This window comes from Microtus oregoni, unplaced genomic scaffold (assembly GCF_018167655.1).
Source record: "Microtus oregoni isolate MIOR12 unplaced genomic scaffold, Mior012 000010F_ref0000083, whole genome shotgun sequence".
Classification (NCBI taxonomy): Eukaryota; Metazoa; Chordata; class Mammalia; order Rodentia; family Cricetidae; genus Microtus; species Microtus oregoni.
Genome location: NW_024543069.1, coordinates 45,862,885 through 45,883,969, shown reverse-complemented (window position 1 = coordinate 45,883,969; position 21,085 = coordinate 45,862,885). Strand labels below are relative to the sequence as shown.

Below are 21,085 nucleotides of genomic sequence, written 5' to 3'. Positions count from 1 at the left end.
GCGAGGACCAACCACAAGGCTTGTTCCCACTCCCACCACCCAAGAGAGCACGCACAACTTTTCTCCTTCATTTTTCCTGGTCACATATCCCATGGCAAGTCACCCCAAAAGTCATTGGCTAAATGGATTGAGCTCCCACAACAGTGACCTGGCTTGAGCAGTTGAAACCCCAACGCTCATCTCCAGTGCCCCAATGACACACTTCCTCCTCCAAGTCACACCTCACTGGTGACCAAGCATTTCAATCTATGAGCTAATGGGGGCACAGCATGCTATGGCCCAGTCAGCTTAGTATGGGTGATAGTATTGACTATCACTCTTACAGGCTCTAGAGACATTTAGAGGAGAAACCTCTGAGTGTATTTGTGAGGGAGTTTCTAAAGTGACTTAATTGATCTAGGAAGATCCACTGTCTTAGTTCGATTTCTCTTGCCGTGATAAAGACGTTAGGACCAAAAGTAACTCGGGGAGGAAAGAGTTGCTTGCTTTACACATCCTATGACATCCATCACTGAGGAAAGCCAAGACAGGAACTCGAGGGGGACAGGAACCTGGAAGCAGGAACTGAAGGCGAGACCACAGAGGAGCTCTGCTGATTGGCTGGTTACCCGTGGCTTACTCTGCTTGCTTTTTTATACCACCGCAGGTCAGCTGCCACAGTACCCGAATCACTAATCAAGGAAGTCCCCCAAAGTCCCCCACAGACTTGCTTACAGGCCAATCTTATGGAGACATTTTTTTCATTTCAGGTCCTTTTATCCTCTGTGATCTTAGTTTTGTGTCAAGTGACCAAACAAACAATCTAAACAGAGCACACCTCCTGGATGGGGTCAGTACCATTCTACGGGCAGGGGCCCTAGACTAAATGAGAACAACCATCTGTTTCCCTCCTTCCAGTCTGTTGACTTCACAAAGTGATCATCTCCTTAAGCTTCTGCCTCCATGATGACCTGGCCATGGTACATTGTACCTTTATATAATAGTGAACCAGAAACAACCGGTCCTTAGGTTGTTTTTTGTTAGGTATTTTGTTATGGCAATGATACAAGTTATTAATATGATATATAAAGTTGCCATAACAGCTAGAAGGTGGCTGAGATGAGCTCAATGCTGCAGAGTTAACGCCAAAGTCTTCAACCATCACGATGCCTCACAGATGAGAATTCTGATACAAAGCTCTGAATTGCAGGGCTGCGCTGAGTGTTTTGAGCAGTGGAGGAGACCTTAACCACTGAGTCATTTCCCCAGACCCCTGTAGTCTCAGCACAGCTGGAAGCAGAAGGGTGCAGAGTTTGAGGCCAGCTTGGGCTACATACTAAGACCCTATCTTAAGCCCCCTTTCCCCACCCACCAAAAGAATAAATGTTTACATTTTAAGTTTTATATTGCTTGGCAACAGAATTCTCAGTCAGTGTTAGCTTTTTATATTTTGTTATGCACATATATATTTACTCTGTAACTCATATTAATATTTATGCATCATGCATTCATATGTGTAATAATACAGAAATTGTATGTAACTTGTGTACAAGGTACATGAACCTTAAGAGTGAGTGTACAGAATGTCTCTACACCCCAGGCGGCTCATCCCATACCCCCCAGCTAGAATCAACGGTGCTATCTCTGGCTTGTCTGCTCTGAAAGATTGTATAAGTCATGTATTATGTATTTCCAGTGTCTGGTTTCTTTACCACTTGATATATCTCAGGAGTTTGTTCTTTTACTTCCACAGGGGATTCTATCGTGTACTCCTCTGTAATTTATCCATCTGGAACACCTGCACCTTCTCCTCCACCTCCAGCTTATGCAGCGCTGGGGTCTCCCCCAGGGCTTTGGGTGTGCTGGGCTAGCACTCTGCTGGTGCAGCTTCACCTCCAGCCTGCTCACCACTACTTCTGAGGCATGTTTTCCTTCTGCTCTGAAAGGTCTGTGTTCAGCCTTGGCCCTGTGTCTGCCTTGAGGCTTGAGGTTTTTACAGCAGATCAGGAGCTCTTCTAGTTCCCTTGAGTCTCTCAGCTTCATCTATTGTTTAAGTCCTACAGGGCCGTATGCTACTTTTAAACAAAAACAAACTCATGTCTTACACACACTCTTGTACGCCTATTGGGTGGGCATAAGCACTTATAGTAGTAGGTCCTTGTGCAAAGGAGCATATTTCAAAACCCAACATGGTCGCTGGAAGCCACCAGTAGTGCCAAACCACACATACATTATTTTTCCTATAATATACATCGATAATAGAGTTTAATTCATGTCATAAGTTGAGCATAGCAGGGGCCTAACAATGACAAGATAGAATAATTGTAAGTACGTATAGTTTTCTGTGAACACACACAGAGGTCAGAGGTCAGCATCAGGCGTCTTTCTCCAACACCTTATTTATGTTTCAACATGTTTATTCTTGTGAATGTGTGAGTTTGTGTGGAAGTACGTCATGTATGTTCAGGTGCCCTCAGAGCTGGGAAGGGACTGCAGATCCCTGGAGCTGTGCACCTGGTTGAAAGTCACTGGCTTCTCTGGAGGAGCAGGAGCATGTATGCACCTGCATGGGAAGGGACTGCAGATCCCTGGAGCTGTGCCCCTGGTTGGGAGTCACTGGCTTCTCTGGAGGAGCTGGGGCATGTATGCACCTGCTCATGCATGCTCATGCACACATACACTCATGTGCACGCATGCAACTCATCATGCAGAATTTAATTTTAAGGTCTTTTTGTAATTGACCTTCAAATATGCTGCCTTATTATAAAAGGATTAACTAACTTCGGCCCTGTGATGGTACCATTTATCCTTGGCTCCTGGCAGATCTGAAGAGATGGACTTATCCATTGTATCCATGCTCTGTCGCAGGCATTTTGCAAGGAGGATCCTCATTTTGCAAAGAGTGTAACATCACATAGAACAGCTAAGAGATCCGAAAGATCACAGCGGCTCTGCTAAATCCACGCTGTCTGCCTCCGCAGTCTGCTTTTCAGGTCAGAATGCCTCCCAGGACCTAAAAGTCAAGATGATTCCCTAAAGCGTGCACCTCTGCCCTTTGAATGAGACACTGACATCTTCATGCTCACCCTCCCTAGGAAAGGAAGCACTGTGCTGGGAGCAGCCTCGTGTCTGCACATAACACACGTGGTGAAGCTTCTTCGCATGCATTTTGTGTGGGCCTCTCTGATGTCAGAACCTCCCAATTGTTCCCAAACGGTCCTAAGTTCTTATGTCCATGAGCAAACTGCAATAGACGCGGGTCAGTTTATTAAGACAGGGTACACGTTCAGGGAAGGAAGCAGCTGAGAGCAAAGCAGGAGTTTCATAGCTCAAACTGCCCCACCATACGGAAACGATGAGGACTTCAGCGGTTTGGCTGTGCACCATGCAGGCTTCTTGCTCATTTGCAAGTTATGACTTTTCTGGGACTGCCCTATCAGTTACACATAGCTCCAGATTCAAGTTTCTACCCTCCGAGGCTTGTTAGCACCTTAAAGCGCCATCAAAAGTGTAATTATTGTAAATTATTGTATAGTGTGTATATACTGTGTACTATGTTCATTCCAAATGCCTACAGAGGCCAGAAGAGGGCATGAGATTCCCCGGAGCAGAAACTGAGAGTTTTGAGCTACCTGAAGTGGGCTAGGTACTCTGTAAGAGCAACAAGTGCTCTTAACCCCGGAGCCCAGGAGTGTGCATCTTACTACGGCAATGAACCACGGATGACTTCCGAGATTCTCGGGAGTGTCTCTCCAGCTGTACCAGCGGGGGTTTCCAGCCTTGGCAAACTGTTTTCCTCATATGCTAATTTCCCGGTTTTCCTGTCGATCTCCCAGACTACTGTCTTGGCTCACTCTGTAGGATGCTAGAAGCAGGCGGAGAAGCTGAGGCTCAAAAAACTACATGGCCTTTCCAAGGACCCGCTGTTAAGAAGCTGCGGTGCTGGGCCTGGAATTCGCTGTGGGAAATGGGGCCAGTTTTTTGTTTGCCCAGCACTGTCGTAAGTCAAAATGGCTAGTGATGGACTTGATGGCGAGAATGAGGACATGAGCCAAAACAAAAAACGAAAACCACCTCATTGAGGATGTCAGGGAATCAATATAAACTCTGATACAATCTGTTCTTTGATGGCTTTGGCAGGATGCCGCTTTTATGGGATTCTGTTAAAATCTGGTCTTAGAGTCAGCGCCTTTACCAGTTGCCTTTCACCCGTGGCCGTCTCTCTGTATCTGTCTGTAGCCACATGTGCGGCTTGTGTGCCTATGCCTAGCCGCATGCAGGCTGTGTGCCAGCATGTGCCTGGGTGCCCGCCACTGTCTGCTGCCTAGCAGTTCATCCAGGCCATTGGCCTCTCTGCCTGAAAATGGTCCTCATAGCACTGGCCAGTGGAGGCTGTGATGTCACAATTCTCCGCTCCACGGAGCCTGAAGGAAGTTTGGCTCAAAATCTCTGCATTGCTAAAGCAAAGCAGAAAATGCATCCCTCACCCAGTTGTGCTGTAACCAGGATTGCTGGTGGATGACTGGGACACAGAGCCTGTAAAAGTTAACTACAGACACGTTAGTTTCTTTCCGTTGGCATTGCGGGTTTTACTTCTGTTCTTTTGGAATTAATTTCTCACTGCCCTCTATGTCGGGAGGGTTAAAACCACAGCAACAATGCAGGGAGTGCCAACGGGGACGTGGAACTGACACACAACTCCACAAGGCTACCCACCCCCCACCCCTCCTGTCTTCTCGGAGATCCAGGCAGGTGGAGCCAGGATCCTGGACATCACAGCAGAAAAGGATTTCAGGAAGAGCAACTACAAAGAGGAGTTGTAGTCGATTAAAAGACTGCGTTTGTTTGTTTGTTTGTTGAGACTGGGTCTCTGTGTAGCTTTGGAGCCTCCCTCCCTCCCTCCCTCCCTCCCTCCCTCCCTCCCTCCTTCCCTCCCATCTTCCCTCCCTCTTTTCTCTCCCTTTTTCTTTTAAGACAGGGTTTCTCTGTACAACAGCCCTGGCTGTCCTGGAACTTACTTTGTAGACCAGGCTGCTGGCCTTGAACTCACAGAGATCCGCCTGTCTCTGCCTCCCGAGTGCTGGGATTAAAGGCGTGCGCCACCACCGCCCAGCTTAGAAGATTTTTTTTTAAAGCATGGATTTAAGAACAGGAGTTACCTGAAAGAGTGCTCAGGGTAAGAAAACGCGTCCTGGGAGGGGAGGCTTCTCATGGAGCTTCCACCTCAGCTCGGTGCTTGTTTTAGGGTTTCTGCTGCTGTGATGAGCCGCCACGGTCATGGCAACTCTTACAAAGAGAACATTTCATTGTGGTGGCTTGCTTAGAGTTCGGAGGTTCAGTCCATTATCATCATGGCATTGAAGAGCCTGGACAAACTCCATTTTGAAAAAGAACTCCATTTTAGACAAGGTTCTACTAAAAGATGAACTCAGCCCCAGTAAAAGTTATAAACAATTCCGGGAAAAGCCACCCACGATGTCTGTATTGGTTAAAGTGACCCCACCAGAGTATCTAAACAACATCTGCTTTCAGATGTCCTTGTGGTCATCAGATCAAACTGTTTTAAATTTCTGCTTACTGACAGTTGTTATTTTGAAATTCCACTATACCCAGCCAATGACTTCAAAGATTGTATACCCATACCCAGTTTCGAAATGCCAAGGCCTGTGTCACCATGCTTGGTTTTCCCTTTTAAAGCCCCTTACTCTAAAGGTTTGGGACTATTTTTCTCCACCTGGGGCAATGGTGTGTTGAAACTCGTTTCAATAAACCCCAGTGTGTTTTGCTTCAGAAGCTGTGACTCTGTGGTGGCCTTGTTTGGGGGTCTTGTCACACAGGCACAGCAATGTGACATGGTGATGTGTGGGTAGACATGATGCTGGAGAGATAGACATGGTGCTGGAGAGGCAGCTGCTGCATGTTGATATGCTGGCAACAGGAAGTAGACTGATTGTCACATTGAGAAAAGCTTGAGCAAAAGAGACCTCAAAGCCTGCTCCCACAGTGAGACACTTTTTCCAACAAGGCCACACCTCCGAATAGTGTTACTTCCTTTGGGATTATGGGGGCCAATTACATTCAAATTACCACAGTGGTTCTCAAATCATACCTCAAGGGTTTGCTAAGGACCTTTGGTTTTCTTTTCCCTATTTTTTTTGTTCGCATGTACCATTTTATAACAAGTGTAAATTACTTAACAGATCCTTTCAAAGAACAGCATTTACATCTTTAAGAGAACCATTAGCAAAATACCACATCAAAAATATATTAAGGCACTAAAATAAATGCACACATACTACACTGTCAATGTTTGGAAACATTACGAGGTGTACAGAATAAGTTAGGATAACGTAAGGTTATTTTAGCTTTGAGAGTGCATAGTAATCTAGCTGGCAGATTAGGATGCATAAATCAGATAGGTACTCCTGTATGTCCATCTTATCCACAAGGTAACTGGTTGGTGTCAGATTTGAAGCAGTGAATTGAGTAAAATTGCATCCCACCCCTAAGATGGTCACTTGTCTCAAGCTTTGCTTCCCTTCCAATAGATTCTCCCAAAGTCAAACTGTAGTAAGGAGTCTAGAAACTTTACAGCTTTGGATTTTCAAGTAAAAAGCTGTTACGAGCTGGGGGACTTCAACTCCAGGTTCTTTTCGAGTAATATCTATGAGGATTCTGTGTCCTTCTCCCCAGAGAGTGATGAGTGACCAGAGCAAGCAAGAGAATTGTCTTTATAATGATTCTTTACTAGCAACTTCAATATCCAATGCATCAATTGGGGTTACAATCTCAATAGGTATGGGGGATTGATAATGGGCAACACACAGGCAATTCAATATCACAATTATTAATCCTACTAAACCTAATACATAAAACCAATTCATAACCTTAATCTAACTTATCACTTATCTATAAAACACTTCTTAACCTTAATACAACTTATTCATTACTTGTCTATAAAACACTTCTTAACCTTAACTTATCCATTAACATTTCCTAATCTTATCAATTATCCATAAAATATCTCTTAACATTTCACACACTAAACTTATGTATTAACATGTCTATGCTCTTCTCTTAACATCTCATACACGCATGAAATAGCATCATACGACCTGGTATTCCCTGGCTTAAAAACGACTTTTTGAATTTCTTTAGGCTGGGCTCTTGTCTGCACTAGGGGCTGGGTAGCAAAGATGGACTCTTTTTTTATTAATTAATTAATTAATTTATTTATTAAAGATTTCTGTCTCTTCCCCACCACCGCCTCCCATTTCCCTCCCCCTCCCCCAATTAAGTCCCCCTCCTCATCAGCCCAAAGAGCAATCAGGATCACCCACCTCCATCCAGGTCTAGTAAGTTGAGCATCCAAACTGCCTAGGATCCCACAAAGCCAGTACGTGCAGTAGGATCAAAAACCCATTGCCATTGTTTTTGAGTTCTCAGTAGTCCAGTTTTATCCCAGGCTTTTTCAGACCCAGGCCAGCTGGCCTTGGTGAGTTCCCGATAGAACATCCCCATAGTCTCAGTGTGTGGGTGCACCCCTTGTGGTCCTGAGTTCCTTGCTCGTGCTCTCTCTCCTTCTGCTCCTGATTTGGACCTTGAGATTTATGTCCGGTGCTCCAGTGTGGGTCTCTGTCTCTGTCTCTGTCTCTGTCTCCTTTCCTCTCCTGATGAAGGTTAATATTCAGGAGGATGCCTATATGTTTTTCTTTGGGTTCTCCTTCTTATTTAGCTTCTCTAGGATCACTAATTATAGGCTCAATGTCCTTTATTTATGGCTAGAAACCAAATATGAGTGAGTACATCCCATGTTCCTCTTTTTGGGTCTGGCTTACCTCACTCAGGATAGTGTTTTCTATTTCCATCCATTTGCCTGCAAAATTCAAGAAGTCCTGTTTTTTACTGCTGTATATATTCCATACTTTCTTCATCCATTCTTCCGTTGAAGGGCATCTAGGTTGTTTCCAGGTTCCGGCTATTACAAACAATGCTGCTATGAACATAGTTGAGCATATACTTTTGTTGTATGATAGGGCATCTCTTGGGTATATTCCCAAGAGTGGTATTGCTGGGTCCAGGGGTAGGTTGATCCTGAATTTCCTGAGAAACCTCCACACTGCTTTCCAAAGTGGTTGCACAAGTTTGCATTCCCACCAGCAATGGATAAGTGTACCCCTTTCTCCACAACCTCTCCAGCAAAGGCTATCATTGGTGTTTTTTTTTTTTTTTGCCATTCTGACAGGTGTAAGATGGTATCTTAAAGTTGTCTTGATTTGCATTTCCCTGATTGCTAAGGAAGTTGAGCATGACCTTAAGTGTCTTTTGGCCATTTGAAGTTCTTCTGTTGAGAATTCTCTGTTCAGCTCAGTGCCCCATTTTATAATTGGGTTGATTAGCCTTTTACAGTCTAGTTTCTTGAGTTCTTTATATATTTTGGAGATCAGACCTTTGTCAGTTGCGGAGTTGGTGAAGATCTTCTCCCAGTCAGTGGGTTGCCTTTTTGTCTTAGTGACAGTGTCCTTTGCTTTACAGAAGCTTCTCAGTCTCAGGAGGTTCCATTTATTCAATGATGTCCTTAATGTTTGTGCTGCTGGGGTTATACATAGGAAGTGGTCTCCTGTGCCCATGTGTTGTAGAGTACTTCCCACTTTCTCTTCTATCAGGTTCAGTGTGTTCGGACTGATATTGAGGTCTTTAATCCATTTGGACTTGAGTTTTGTGCATGGTGATAGATATGGATCTATTTTCATTCTTCTACAGATTGACATCCAGTTTTGCCAGCACCATTTGTTAAAGATGCTCTCTTTTTTCCATTGTATACTTTTAGCTCCTTTATCGAAAATCAGGTGATCATAAGTTTGTGGGTTAAAGTCAGGGTCTTCTATTCGATTCCATTGGTTGACTTCTCTGTTTTTATGCCAATACCAAGCTGTTTTCAATATTGTAGTTCTGTAATAGAGTTTGAAGTCAGGGATGGTAATGCCTCCAGACGATCCTTTATTGTATAAGATTGTTTTGGCTATCCTGGGTTTTTTGTTTTTCCATATAAAGTTGATTATTGTCTTCTCCAGATCTGTGAAGAATTTTGATGGGATTTTGATGAGGATTGCATTGAATCTATAGATTGCTTTTGGTAGAATTTCCATTTTTACTATGTTGATCCTCCCTATCCAAGAGCAAGGGGGATCCTTCCATTTTCTGGTGTCCTCTTCAATTTCTTTCTTTTTTTTTTTTTTTTCGTTTTTTTCTTTTGGTTTTTTCGAGACAGGGTTTCTCTGTGGTTTTGGAGCCTGTCCTGGAACTAGCTCTTGTAGACCGGACTGGTCTCGAACTCTTCAATTTCTTTCTTCAAAGACTTAAAGTTCTTGTCAAATAGATCTTTCACTTCCTTGGTCAGAGTTACCCCAAGATATTTTATGCTATTTGTGGCTATCGTGAAAGGTGATGCTTCTCTGATTTCCCTTTCTGTTTCTTTATCCTTAGTGTATAGGAAGGCAACTGATTTTTTGGAGTTGATCTTGTATCCTGCCACATTACTAAAGGTGTTTATCAGCTGTAGGAGTTCTTTGGTAGAGTTTTTGGGGTTGCTAATGTATACTATCATATCATCTGCAAATAACAAAAGCTTAACTTCTTCCTCTCCAATATGAATCCCCTTGATCCCCTTATGTTGTCTTATTGCTATTGCTAGAACATCAAGCACTATATTGAAGAGGTATGGAGAGAGTGGACAGCCTTGTCGTGTTCCTGATTTTAGTGGGATGGCTTTGAGTTTTTCTCCATTTAATTTAATGTTAGCTGTCAGCTTGCTGTAAATGTAAATAGCTTTTATTATAGCAAAGATGGACTCTTGACCCCGTAGTCTGCACTCAGGAGATAAGGTCCCGATGTCAGAATGTACGGCCTTGGACTCGGCTTTTCTTTTCTTTTTTTTAATTTTTTAATTTATTTATTTATTAAAGATTTCTGTCTCTTCCCCGCCACCGCCTCCCATTTCCCTCCCCCTTCCCCAAATAAGTCCCCCCCCCTCAGCCCGAAGAGCAATCAGGGTTCCCTGCCCTGTGGGAAGCCCAAGGATCCCCCACCTCCATCCAGGTCTAGTAAGTTGAGCATTCAAACTGCCTAGGCTCCCACAAAGCCAGTACGTGCAGTAGGATCAGAAACCCATTGCCATTGTTCTTGAGTTCTCAGTAGTCCTCATTGTCCGCTATGTTCAGAGAGTCCGGTTTTATCCCAGGCTTTTCCAGACCCAGGCCAGCTGGTCTTGGTGAGTTCTCAGTAGAACATCCCCATTGTCTCAGTGTGTGGGTGCACCCCTCGCGGTCCTGAGTTCCTTGCTCGTGCTCTCTCTCCTTCTGCTCCTGATTTGGACCTTGAGATTTCAGTCCTGTGCTCCAATGTGGGTCTCTGTCTCTGTCTCCTTTCATCGCCTGATGAAGGTTAATATTCAGGAGGATGCCTATATGCTTTTCTTTGGGTTCTCCTTATTTAGCTTCTCTAGGATCACTAATTATAGGCTCAATGTCCTTTGTTTATGGCTAGAAACCTAGCTATAAACAAAGGACATTGGATTCGGCTTTTCGGGTGACCGAGTCTCGGGAGACAAGGCTTTAGTTCTCTACTCTCAAAGACGAAGCTTTGCTCTTGGGATGGCAAAGCGTTCTGTCTGCTCAGAAGATGAAGCTTTGTTCTCGGGATGGCAAAGTGTTCTAAAAGGCAGAATATCTTGTCTGTTCTCGGGAGACATACCTTCAATGTCCACTCTCCTGGAATGAGGATTTGCATTCGGGATGCAAGGCGTTAAATGTCTGTTTTTGGGAGACAAAACTCTGTACTTGGGAGACAGTGCATTAAATGTTTAGGCAAGGCGTTTAATATTGCTGCTTTTCGGGAGGCAGGCTTGGAGGATCTCTCTTTCCACGGAGGCCTGGTGCCAGAGCCATTGTGAGAAGTGAGATAACCGTCCTGTTCAGCCACCTCTTTTAAGTCAGTTCAAAACTGCCCCTCGTTTGATCCTTCTGATAACCAGGTGTCCTAGGTTATCGGTATTGACTGGCCACAGAAGGGTGGGGGCCTTCTTGTGTGACAAGACTATTTCGTTACCACGGTTGCTGGCTGCAGTCCCCCCCCATCCGATGGGGGGTGCGGCAGCCTTCAAGCAAGCAAATGTTCTCTTAATATTTCACCTTAGTAATTTTCCACACCACACACAAGAAAAAATGCTTTTACATTACACCAAATTACATTCATTCTTATTCTATAAATTTCCTGCTCTATCTACACTATAGATTCCCCTTTATTTATTCATTCAGAGGAATCTGTTTCCATGTTCATTACAAAAGCTTTAGCAGCTGAGTATCTTTAAGAACATTATTCACACTACCATTTTCACTGTTTAGAAAAACCAGTTATTGCTGATGACTGTCCTTCCTATTGGAACATCTCCCCGGTGTGTACCCCATAGGATACACAAGAAAGCCCTGTAGCTTCTGATTAATGACAAAATGGGAAATCCACAAAGAAATCTTTTTTCTTCCTTCCTTTCTTTCTTTCTTTCTTTCTTTCTTCTTTCTTTCTTGTGGAGACATGAGAAACATTTTTGTGAAAGTCCCTTCACAAAAATAAAGATACCTGCTTATCAATTACAACGACACAAAAAAAAGTTTCATGATAGGCCTATATGAAACATTTCCTTAGAGATTTTTGAACATATTAACAGTTGAAAGTTTTGCCTGTATCTGAAAGACAGAATCATCAATTTTACTACCTTCTTTTATTTGGTAAGAACATAATTATTTCTGTTTTACTAAAGAGTGCTCTGTATAAACGTTATCGACAATAAATATTTAATTTTCTATTATGTACCTGCTGAATTCCTAGGTAAAGGACAAAATGAAAATGCTCTCCTTCATCCTCTCTTCTCCACTGCCCACCCAGAAGATGAAGGTGTGGCATGTGGAAGGCTGGGGCCTAGGGAAGAAAGCAAAAGAAAGGGTGGAGCCAGGGCGTCCAGTTCCACACATAGGTTCCGCCTTGTTATTCCTGAGTCTCAGTTAAAACCTCATTCGCTCTTTCCCAGCCCCGCCTCATCTGTGATGAGAGGCAAGGTACAGGCTATGTCATGAGTGCTTCAGCTTCAAGAGGGCAGCCTGGGTAAACGCGGGAAGAGAATACAGCTTAGTGAGGTCTATATGCCGCATGTCGGGGGAGTGGGCCACGGTCTGTGGTGAAGTATACAGGGTGGATTCTCACAGGACTCAGGCCTAGCAAGATTCCTGCAGCGTTACAGTAAATCCCTGCAAACTCAAGGCTCCAGGTGGAGCTGGCGCCATCACCAACTCAGTGAACCATATAGTTTGTGGTAGGCGGCAGGAACAGGCTTTGTTGTTTTAAGACAGGCTTCTTCTGTAGCCCAAGATGGCCTTGACCTCATGGTAATCATTCTGCCTCTGCTTTCTAAGCTCTGTGATCACAGATGTGGGCTACCATGTTTGGCCAGGTATTGGCCCTTTGGAAAGGACTCCCAAATGATCCTTTATCAAAATGTCTTTCCTAATCATAGTGTTACATGCTTTCTTTCTACTCTCACAGATGAAAAGAGCTGTCTTCTAGAGGCTGCAAGGTAAGTGAGCCTACAACAGAGAGACCGGAAAAACAGATGAGAATCATTCATCTTCTTCGTCAGACAAACTTTTAGAAAAAAAAAACCCACAATGCTAGCTTTCTCAAGAAATCCTTTCATGCTTTGGAAATCATGTGCTTTTCCTGCATGGCTCACTTGAGTGCAGTGCCCAGGGGTCAGAAGAGCGAGCTGGATGCCTTGAAACAGGAGTTAAAGTGGTTTCGAGTTGCCATGTGGGTGCTGGGAATTGATCGGGTGGGTGCTGGGAATTGAGCCCGGATCCACAGCAAAAGCAGCCAGTGCTCTTAACTGCTGAGCCACTTCTCTAGGTGTGAAAGACAGGGCATTGCTGTGCTGCTTAGGTTCACGTGACCCTCCTCTCAGGAGGTGTAGGGGTGGGAGCGAGAGCTACAGGGCATGCACAACTGTGGGCAGCTTCAAAGTCATTGTTTTTAAGTGAATAAACATTTGAAAACTTTGAAGGTTCTCCCCACCCCAAGATAAGGTTCCTCTATATAACCCTGGTTGTCCTCGAACTCACTCTGCAGACCAGGCTGGCCTTGAACTCAGAGATCTGCTTGCAGCTGCCTCCTGAGTACTGAAATTAAAGGTGTTCACTATCACCACCTGACCAAACTTTAAGTTTTTAATATATATACATATAACTCACATAAAAAGTTTTTAACATATCCAGCACCTATGGATACTGCTGCTGCACTTAATCTTTGCTACAACGTATACCTCACTTGTGTTTTAATTGATTTGTACTTATATTTTAATTACTTAGAGCTTAATTCAACAGAGTGAAAACTGAGAAGCCATGAGGGTTGGGCACAGGCACTATAATAATTACCTTGGTGCTTTTAACATGCCATGTACAATATTTTAATATATTGCTATTTAAAGACCGAAATAGCTAACGTTTATATTAATTTCTGCTGTTTGGAAATGTTTTGGTACTAATGCTGTGAAAGCTCTTAATTTAGGCCACATTAAGATTAATGACACGGCTATTTAATATCTCATATCGTTTAACTAGGATTTGAAGACACATAATTTTTTTTTTCTGCGTGGCCTTTGGGAAAAAAATGCATTAGCTGTGGTTTCCAGCCATACATCACTCTCCTAACTTTAACTTGTGAATATTTAACCCCCCATAAGGAACTAAGTAGCACAAGCTCAAACTGACTTCTGTCTCTCACTTCCGCAGCCTACTTCCAACCGTCATTTCTCTCAGTCTCTCAGAAATCAAAACTGTTGGGGTTTTCTAAAAGGTTCACAAGTTATCTGGAGTCTCTGAATAATTGCAGCATTCTGCAAAACTGCTCCTTCCAATGTGAGCATCTCGTCCAGAAGTCTGAGGAAAGGAAGAGCCGTTGCCAGGGCAAAGGCATAGGAGGCTTCTCTGAGATCCTTGGTATTTTTCAGTGAAGCCTTTGATGTGGCTCACCCTAGGAGAAGTGTTAAATCTCTGGACAGTCTTTCCCCGTCGGACAACCAGATCTGGACCTAAGTTGTTCACTGACACAGCAGAAAAAGTACTTTATTTTCTACTTCGATACTCTGCTTCAGAAACGATTCCTAGTCTGTGCCCCTGTCCTGAGAAGGGCTGGGACACAGGCTTTGTAGATATACATAGTTATTTTTTTTTTAATCTTCAACTTTAACATCCACTTCTTCTTTATCAAAAATTCCCGTAATTCTGAAGGTAATCTCTTTTTGATGGAGTTCAGAAACTGCTGACGTTCACCATCAGAGGAAATTCTAGAGTCATCATTGACTGTGAATCCATTTTTCCACCATTTTGTAATTACCTCTGCCTGTTTCTTCTGTTCCGTGGGGGACAAACATTTGGCACCAAGCTTCTCTGCTTCTCCAAAAAGGCTGTCAACAAAATATTCACAGTCCCTTTGCTGATTATCATTGAGGGTCTGATTGTTAGGAGGTCCTAGTTCACAAATCCATTTTTCTTTTATACTGTCAAGGTTATCTACTTCTTTCATTCTTTTTCTTCTACTCAGGGCCCAGTCCTCGGTCCTCTGGGGTCCCCAAGCGCCACTGCGGCTGCGCGGCCGTAGCCCCTCCCATCCAGAAGCATCTGGAGACCCTCTGTAGGGACCACCCCGCTGCGGAGACCGCGTCTGCCTCCCTCAGCCCGCCGGACACGCATTTTTCCCTCTTTTTTATTTATTTATTTATTTATTTATTTATTTATTTATTTATTTATTTTTTGTATGCTGTTTTATTGTATGCTACAGCCAGTGTATATAAAATAGTTAAACCTTGTGAAACAGAAATCCATGAAGATTCAGAGAGGTAGATGTTAAGGATTGACAAGTAAAGACTGTATTATGGCACGTGTTAGAGAAGCTTCTGTACAGACTTCAGAATATCCACTGGTTCATGAAAAGTGGTTTAAGAAACCTCAAGATAGCTGACTACAAAAAGGAGCAGACTTTCTGGGGTCTGAAGGGATTTGTACTGGAAGACACTCCGGTCAGCAGAGGGTCATGTTGAGCATTCTGCAGACAGAACTGTTTCAAGTCTGCAGCTGCCTGGGAAACCTTCACGCGGTTGAGCCCGGCTTCTAGCCGGAGCTGCTGAACCACCTTCTTCATGGCGGCGACACTAGAGGAACCCGACATGGCGCTCGCGACAGCCGTGCCGACTCGTCGGTCAGGGTGAGGGGCTACCTCTTTTTTATTTTTAAATTTTACTTTATTTTCTGTGCTTGTGCCTGGTGTGTGTATGCATATTGTATACATATAGAAGCCCATGAGAGGGGTCGGATCACTTGCAACAGTCCCTGGAGGCCAGGAGAGGTGTTGGATCACTGGAGTTACAGGTGGTCGTGAGTCACCACGTGGGTGCTGGGAACCTGAGCTCTGTCCTCTGGAGGAGCAGGTTGCTCTCTCCAACCCCTTTCCTCTTTATGAATAAATAAGATTATAACATGGCAGCTCAGGTTGCTTGCCTAGGGACTGTGGTCTGACAAGATAAAAAATATGGGTCAGACTGAGCTAGTGGGAGCTCACTGACTCTGGACTCACAGCGGAGGAACCTTCATAGGACCAAACTAAACCCTCTAAATGCGGGTGACAGTTGTGTGGCTTCTGCAGTTTGTGGGGTCACTGGCAGTGTGGCCAGGATTTATCCCGAGTGCATCAACTGGCGTTTTGGAGCCCATTCTCTATGAAGAGATACCTTTGTTCAGCCTAGATATAGGGGAAAGAGCCTTGATTCTGCCTCAAATTGATATGCCAGACTTTGTTGACTCCCTGTGGGAAACCTTGCCCTCTCTGAGGAGTGGATGGGGAGTGGGGGGGTGGGGAGAGTAGGAGGAGGGGAGGGAGAGGGAACTGGGACAAGTATGTAAAATGAAAAAGATTGTTTTTTTTTAAAAATGGGTCAGAAAGGCTGGACCTGAGGGTTAAGACACACCGTTTACCGCACATGGGGCTCTTGTGGGATTCCTAGAAAGCAACAGCCTTAAGAATGGTTCACTGCTATTTTAAGATTCTTTTTTTAAAAGATTTATTTGCTTATTATGTATACAGTGCTCTGCGTGTATACCTGCAGGCCAGAAGAGGGCACCAGATCTCATTATAGATTGTTGTGAGCTACTACGTGGTTGCTGGGAATTGAACTCAGAATTGAACTCAAGCAACAAAAGAGTAATGAAACACTACTCTTCCTACTCTGCCTCAACAAGACTTAGTGCGTCTGCTAGTCGGTGTTCCAAAGAGCCAGGCAGCTTGCCCTTGTGGGCTCATTCTAGTTCTCCCAGGGACTACCAGTTTCATTTCGGCCCTCCCTTCTTCCCTCCCTCCCTCCCTCCCTCCCTCCCTCCCTCTCTCTCTCCCTCCCTTCCTCCCTCCCTCCCTCCACCCTTCTTTTTTCCCTTCCTTCCCATGCTTCTCTCATTACTATATATGCTTGGTGTCACTGATGACAACAAAAAGCAACATTCGTATGACTCAATAATTATAGAACAAGGAAAAGTACAAAGAACTCTGCTACAGGGCTGGAGAGATGGCTCAGAGGTTAAGAGCATTGCCTGCTCTTCCAAAGGTACTGAGTTCAATTCCCAGCAACCACATGGTGGCTCACAGCCATCTGTAATGAGGTCTGGTGCCTTCTTCTGGCCTGCAGGCATACACACAGACAGAATATTGTATACATAATAAATAAATAAACTTCAAAAAAAAACTCTGCTACATATCTACTGTGGAAAAGCAGCAACTGAAAATAAAAGTAAATCACTTTACATTCACAAGTGCAAAGTCTGACCTAGCTGTATTCAAAACTTCAGTTGAATTGTTTTTACAATTTCATACATGTAAACAATGCATTATGGTCATATCCAAGCCAAATCCCCCCTCCCACTCCACCTGGACTCCCCCAATCCTGCCCCTTTCCACTTCCATGCCTTCCTCCTCCTATTCTTTGCAACTATCTTTGTAACCAAGGGATGGGGATCCATCAGATCCTCCACCAGTGGCCACCCCACTGAGGAAAATCACCCCCTCAAGCAACCATCACCCACCCACCAATAGCACCTCATCTGGGAACCACACCATTCTCTGTCCCAGTCACGTGTGGTTAACAAGCTTGCTCTTGTGAAGATAACCATAGCTGCTCTGAGTTCACAGCGCAATGGCCCCCCCGGTGTTCAGAAGACAGCATTTCATGTCTCTCCTCCCATGTTAACGGCTTCCATCTTCTCTCCGCCCTCCTCGGTGTTGTTTCCTGAGCTTTGGTGGACTTAACATAAACGTTCTGTTTAGGGATGAGCACTCAATAGTTAACTGATCCCCAGCACTCTGGCCAAGGTTAGGTCTCAGCACTGACTTCCCCACTGCAGAAGAAGGCCTCTTTGACCAAGTTTGGGAACAGCACCAGTCACAGGCACAAACCTTAAATATTTGGAAGGTAGTTTAACAACATGTCCGTAGAGCAAAATCACTACAGTATCTTCAGGGTAGGACCCGAGTCTTAGCCACTGTCCTATTGCTATGAAGAGACACCATGACCACAGCAATGCGTCTAAAGGAAAGCACTTAATTGGGACTGGTTTACAGGTCAGAGGTCAGTCCATCATCACCACGGCAGGAACCAAGGCAGCGTGCAGGCAGACGTGGGGCTGGAGAGAAGCACCGTGAAAGTTCTCCATCTGGATCAGCAGGCAGCAGAAAGAGGGAGAGAGACACACACTGGGCCTGGCTTGAGCATTTGAAACCCCAAAGCCCACTCATACCGACACACTTTCTCCAAGAAGGCCACGCCTCCTAATCCCTGTCAAGTAGCTACTTCCTAATGATCAAACATTCAAACATACAAGTCTGTGAGGACCATTCTATGACCTTCCCAGCTTTGGGGTTTTGACCAGGTTTGCATAGCCCAGCATGAGTTCCTTCCTGTGAAACCAGTCTCACACCAGCTGGAGACTGGTCAGATGCCTCGGTGACAGTCACGGCCCAGTAGGCACATCCCCCACCCCCCAGCAAGTCAGCCTCATAGCATGCAGGAGCCACGTGCACTGGTACCGTGGTTCCCAGCAGCCTGCATAGTGTCTCTCAGCACTAAGGAAGCCAGTCAGCTGGGAGGAATTTGCAGGGCAATTCCAGCTCGTTTTTTCTGTCTACTGCAACTGAAGTGCTGTCTTCAAGCGATAGGGTCTCATCGTCTGAAAATTAGTCATTTTGATTTTTTTTCTGATTGCTTTTCTTTTCTTTATGAATAAACAAACCAATTTGGAACATCTTTCTGTGCAAGAGAAGATTTCGAATTTCTTTCTTTTTATATTAATTAAGCTCACTTAATTAGTTGGCTATAATAATATACTTAGAGCTGGGAATTCAGCTCACTGCATGCATTAGTAGGAAATGACCTGACCCCCAACAATACACACACAAGAAAACAATACACCCAACAAAACAATATACTCGCTTATTATTTAGGACTCAATTCAAAATTTATCTACAACACACTCCACCCAGTTTCCTGAAATTGTAAACAAACTAATTTCCTGCCAGCTAAAATAGAAATCTCAAGACTGAAGAGATAGCTCAGTGGTTAAGAGTATTGGCTGCTTTTCCGGCTCCTTCATGCATGCATACACACACACACATACGGAATACACTCACTCACACAAACACAAATCTTATCTATTTTGTAAAAGATTAAAAAACAGCACATTAACCCCTCAGAAGCAGTTTCTAAGGGACTAAATCGGCAGTGCTGACCACAAGTTCTGTAGAATTTGTCATTTCAACCCCTGGAGAAGAGAGGAAACAAGAGCGTTCCACCTGGGCTGGCAAAAGTTTTCAGCGTTTAAGAACACATGTGTGCAAGCTACATACGATGGCTCACACTGGTAATCCTAGCACTCAGGAAGATCAGGAGTTCAAGGTCATCCTCAGCTACACAGTGGTTTTGAGAACAGCTCAGACTGCCTGAGAGCCCTACTCAACCCTCCCCTGTGAAAACAGAGAAATGCAAACTAGTAAACATCCATTCTACGCAAATGTACGTACAGCTTGGCATTGATCACGACACTTAGCTGTGAAACCCCTTCCTCAGGACAAGCTGTTTCTTTGTCCCACGTCGGTGTTCTGGTGCAGCTGGGGAGAAGAGAAGCAGAAGAGCCAGAAGACCTGTAGTAGCAGAAAGAAGTTCAGTCAAGGTTGCTTGGCAGTCTGGTCTGCCTTGGAATGCACAACTACCTCCTTTCAGCTTGAAGCACTGTGCTGCCACAAACAGGCTTGACATCACTCAGAGGAGATTTCTTGAGTGAGCACTAGAATTTCCAGAAGCTTAAAGGGAAACAAAGAATCAAATTCTTGGTCTTCACCTGTGCGCAGAACAAGGCCAGTGTGGACAACCACTGAGCCGTTCTATCTTCTCTCACTAGTAGATCTGTGTGCAGCTTCCCGGCCATCAATCTGCTGTCCAGCGTGGACAGTGGGACAGTGTTGGATGCCAGGAGTGTCCTGCAATAAAGGCTTTAAAAAGACTGTGTCATTTAAGACACCAGAGTTAGAACAGAACAGACTCAAATTTAGAGAGATAAAATAACGTTACCAAGGAGCAGGGCTGCCCTGGGAGGAATATTCCTCAGACAGTTTTACTAACTATGAGTAGATGTCTGTGTGCAGGTATGCACACATGGAGAAAGTTCTCACAGAGGCCAGGGATGCCAAAGAACTCTGGAGCCAGAGCTCCAGGCAGTTGTAAGGCACCTGATGTGACCTCTGCAAGGCAGCAAGTAAGGCCAACCCCTGAGCTGTCTCTCCAGCTCTGGGTGCTGTGTTTGAATCAGCACGGTGAGGAAAGTATGGCCAAGCTCACATCTCCCCTTGCTCTGTCATCTGCAGCAGCCTTTCCAGGCGGAGGTTTCTAAGGAAAGACTCTTAGGGTTACTTCTTTCTCACTTACAAAATGTGTGTGTAACAGGTTCTCCTCAGAGACAGAACTCAGTAACAAATTCTCCTTCCTGTGTAGGCCTCAGAGATAGAAACCAGTAACAGGTTCTCCTCAGGTATTGATCTCAGTGACAGGTTCTCCTTAGGGATCTCAGGACACATTCTCCTCAAGGATGGAACTCAGTAACAGGTTCTCCTCAAGAATCTCAGTGACAGGTTCTCCTCAGGGATGGAACTCAGTGACAGGTTATACTCAGGGATGGAACTCAGTAACAGGTTATCCTCAGGGATGGAACTCAGCTATAGCAAGGCTCTGCCTCCCAAGCCATCAAAAAGATATGTTTATTGTAAAACACACAACTCCGAGCACAGAATCAAAAGTTCCATCACACATCACTCTGCGTGATGATCAGTGTACTAGATCCTAGGGTCTTCCGAGAAGAAAGAAAACCTCTGTGCACACCTGCAAGGCAGCATTTAGAAGGTTAGCCCTTGAGACTGTCTGTTAGAGATTCTCTTCATTGCAGTAATTGGGATAAGAGAAGCCATCTTAACTCTGGGCGGGACCGTTCCCTGGGCTTCTAGACTGCACAGAAAGGGGAAGGCAAGGTCAGCACTAGAGGCACACACTGGTCCCGCTCTGCTTCCGTATTGCACGTGCAGTGTGAGCAACAGCCTTACGCTACAGCTGCTGTGGCTTCCCTTCCGAGGTGGATTGTAGCTGGAACTGTGTGTGAGTCATAATGAATCCTTTCCCTTAGGCTTCGTTGTCAGATTTTATCACAGTGCCAGGGAGGAAACCCACACTCCATAAAACTCCTCATTAATATATATACTTTATATATAAAATTTTTTAATATAATTTTATATATGATATTTTAATATATAATATGTGTATAAATATGATATATAATAATATAAATGTATACAACATTTATTATGTATTATTTATTTGTTATTTATCCAGGTTGGTGGGTTTGGCCACTGATAATCCGGCTGGCCCACTTCCTTTTAAAAGAGGGGAATCCTTAGCCAAAAGACCTGCACTTGAATAATA

General features: G+C 44.4%; 1 protein-coding gene and 1 pseudogene across 1 annotated transcript; both read right to left on the bottom strand.

Moving 5' to 3' along the window:
• Positions 1–13,852: 13,852 nt before the first annotated feature.
• LOC121452781 lies at positions 13,853–14,607 on the bottom strand (annotated as a pseudogene).
• Positions 14,608–14,927: 320 nt separating this feature from the next.
• On the bottom strand, positions 14,928–15,288 carry LOC121452966 (guanine nucleotide-binding protein G(I)/G(S)/G(O) subunit gamma-5). The gene has a single exon (XM_041659448.1). The coding sequence runs from the start codon at positions 15,247–15,249 to the stop codon at positions 15,043–15,045; it is 207 nt and encodes a 68-aa protein (XP_041515382.1). The 5' UTR covers positions 15,250–15,288; the 3' UTR covers positions 14,928–15,042.
• Positions 15,289–21,085: the final 5,797 nt, after the last annotated feature.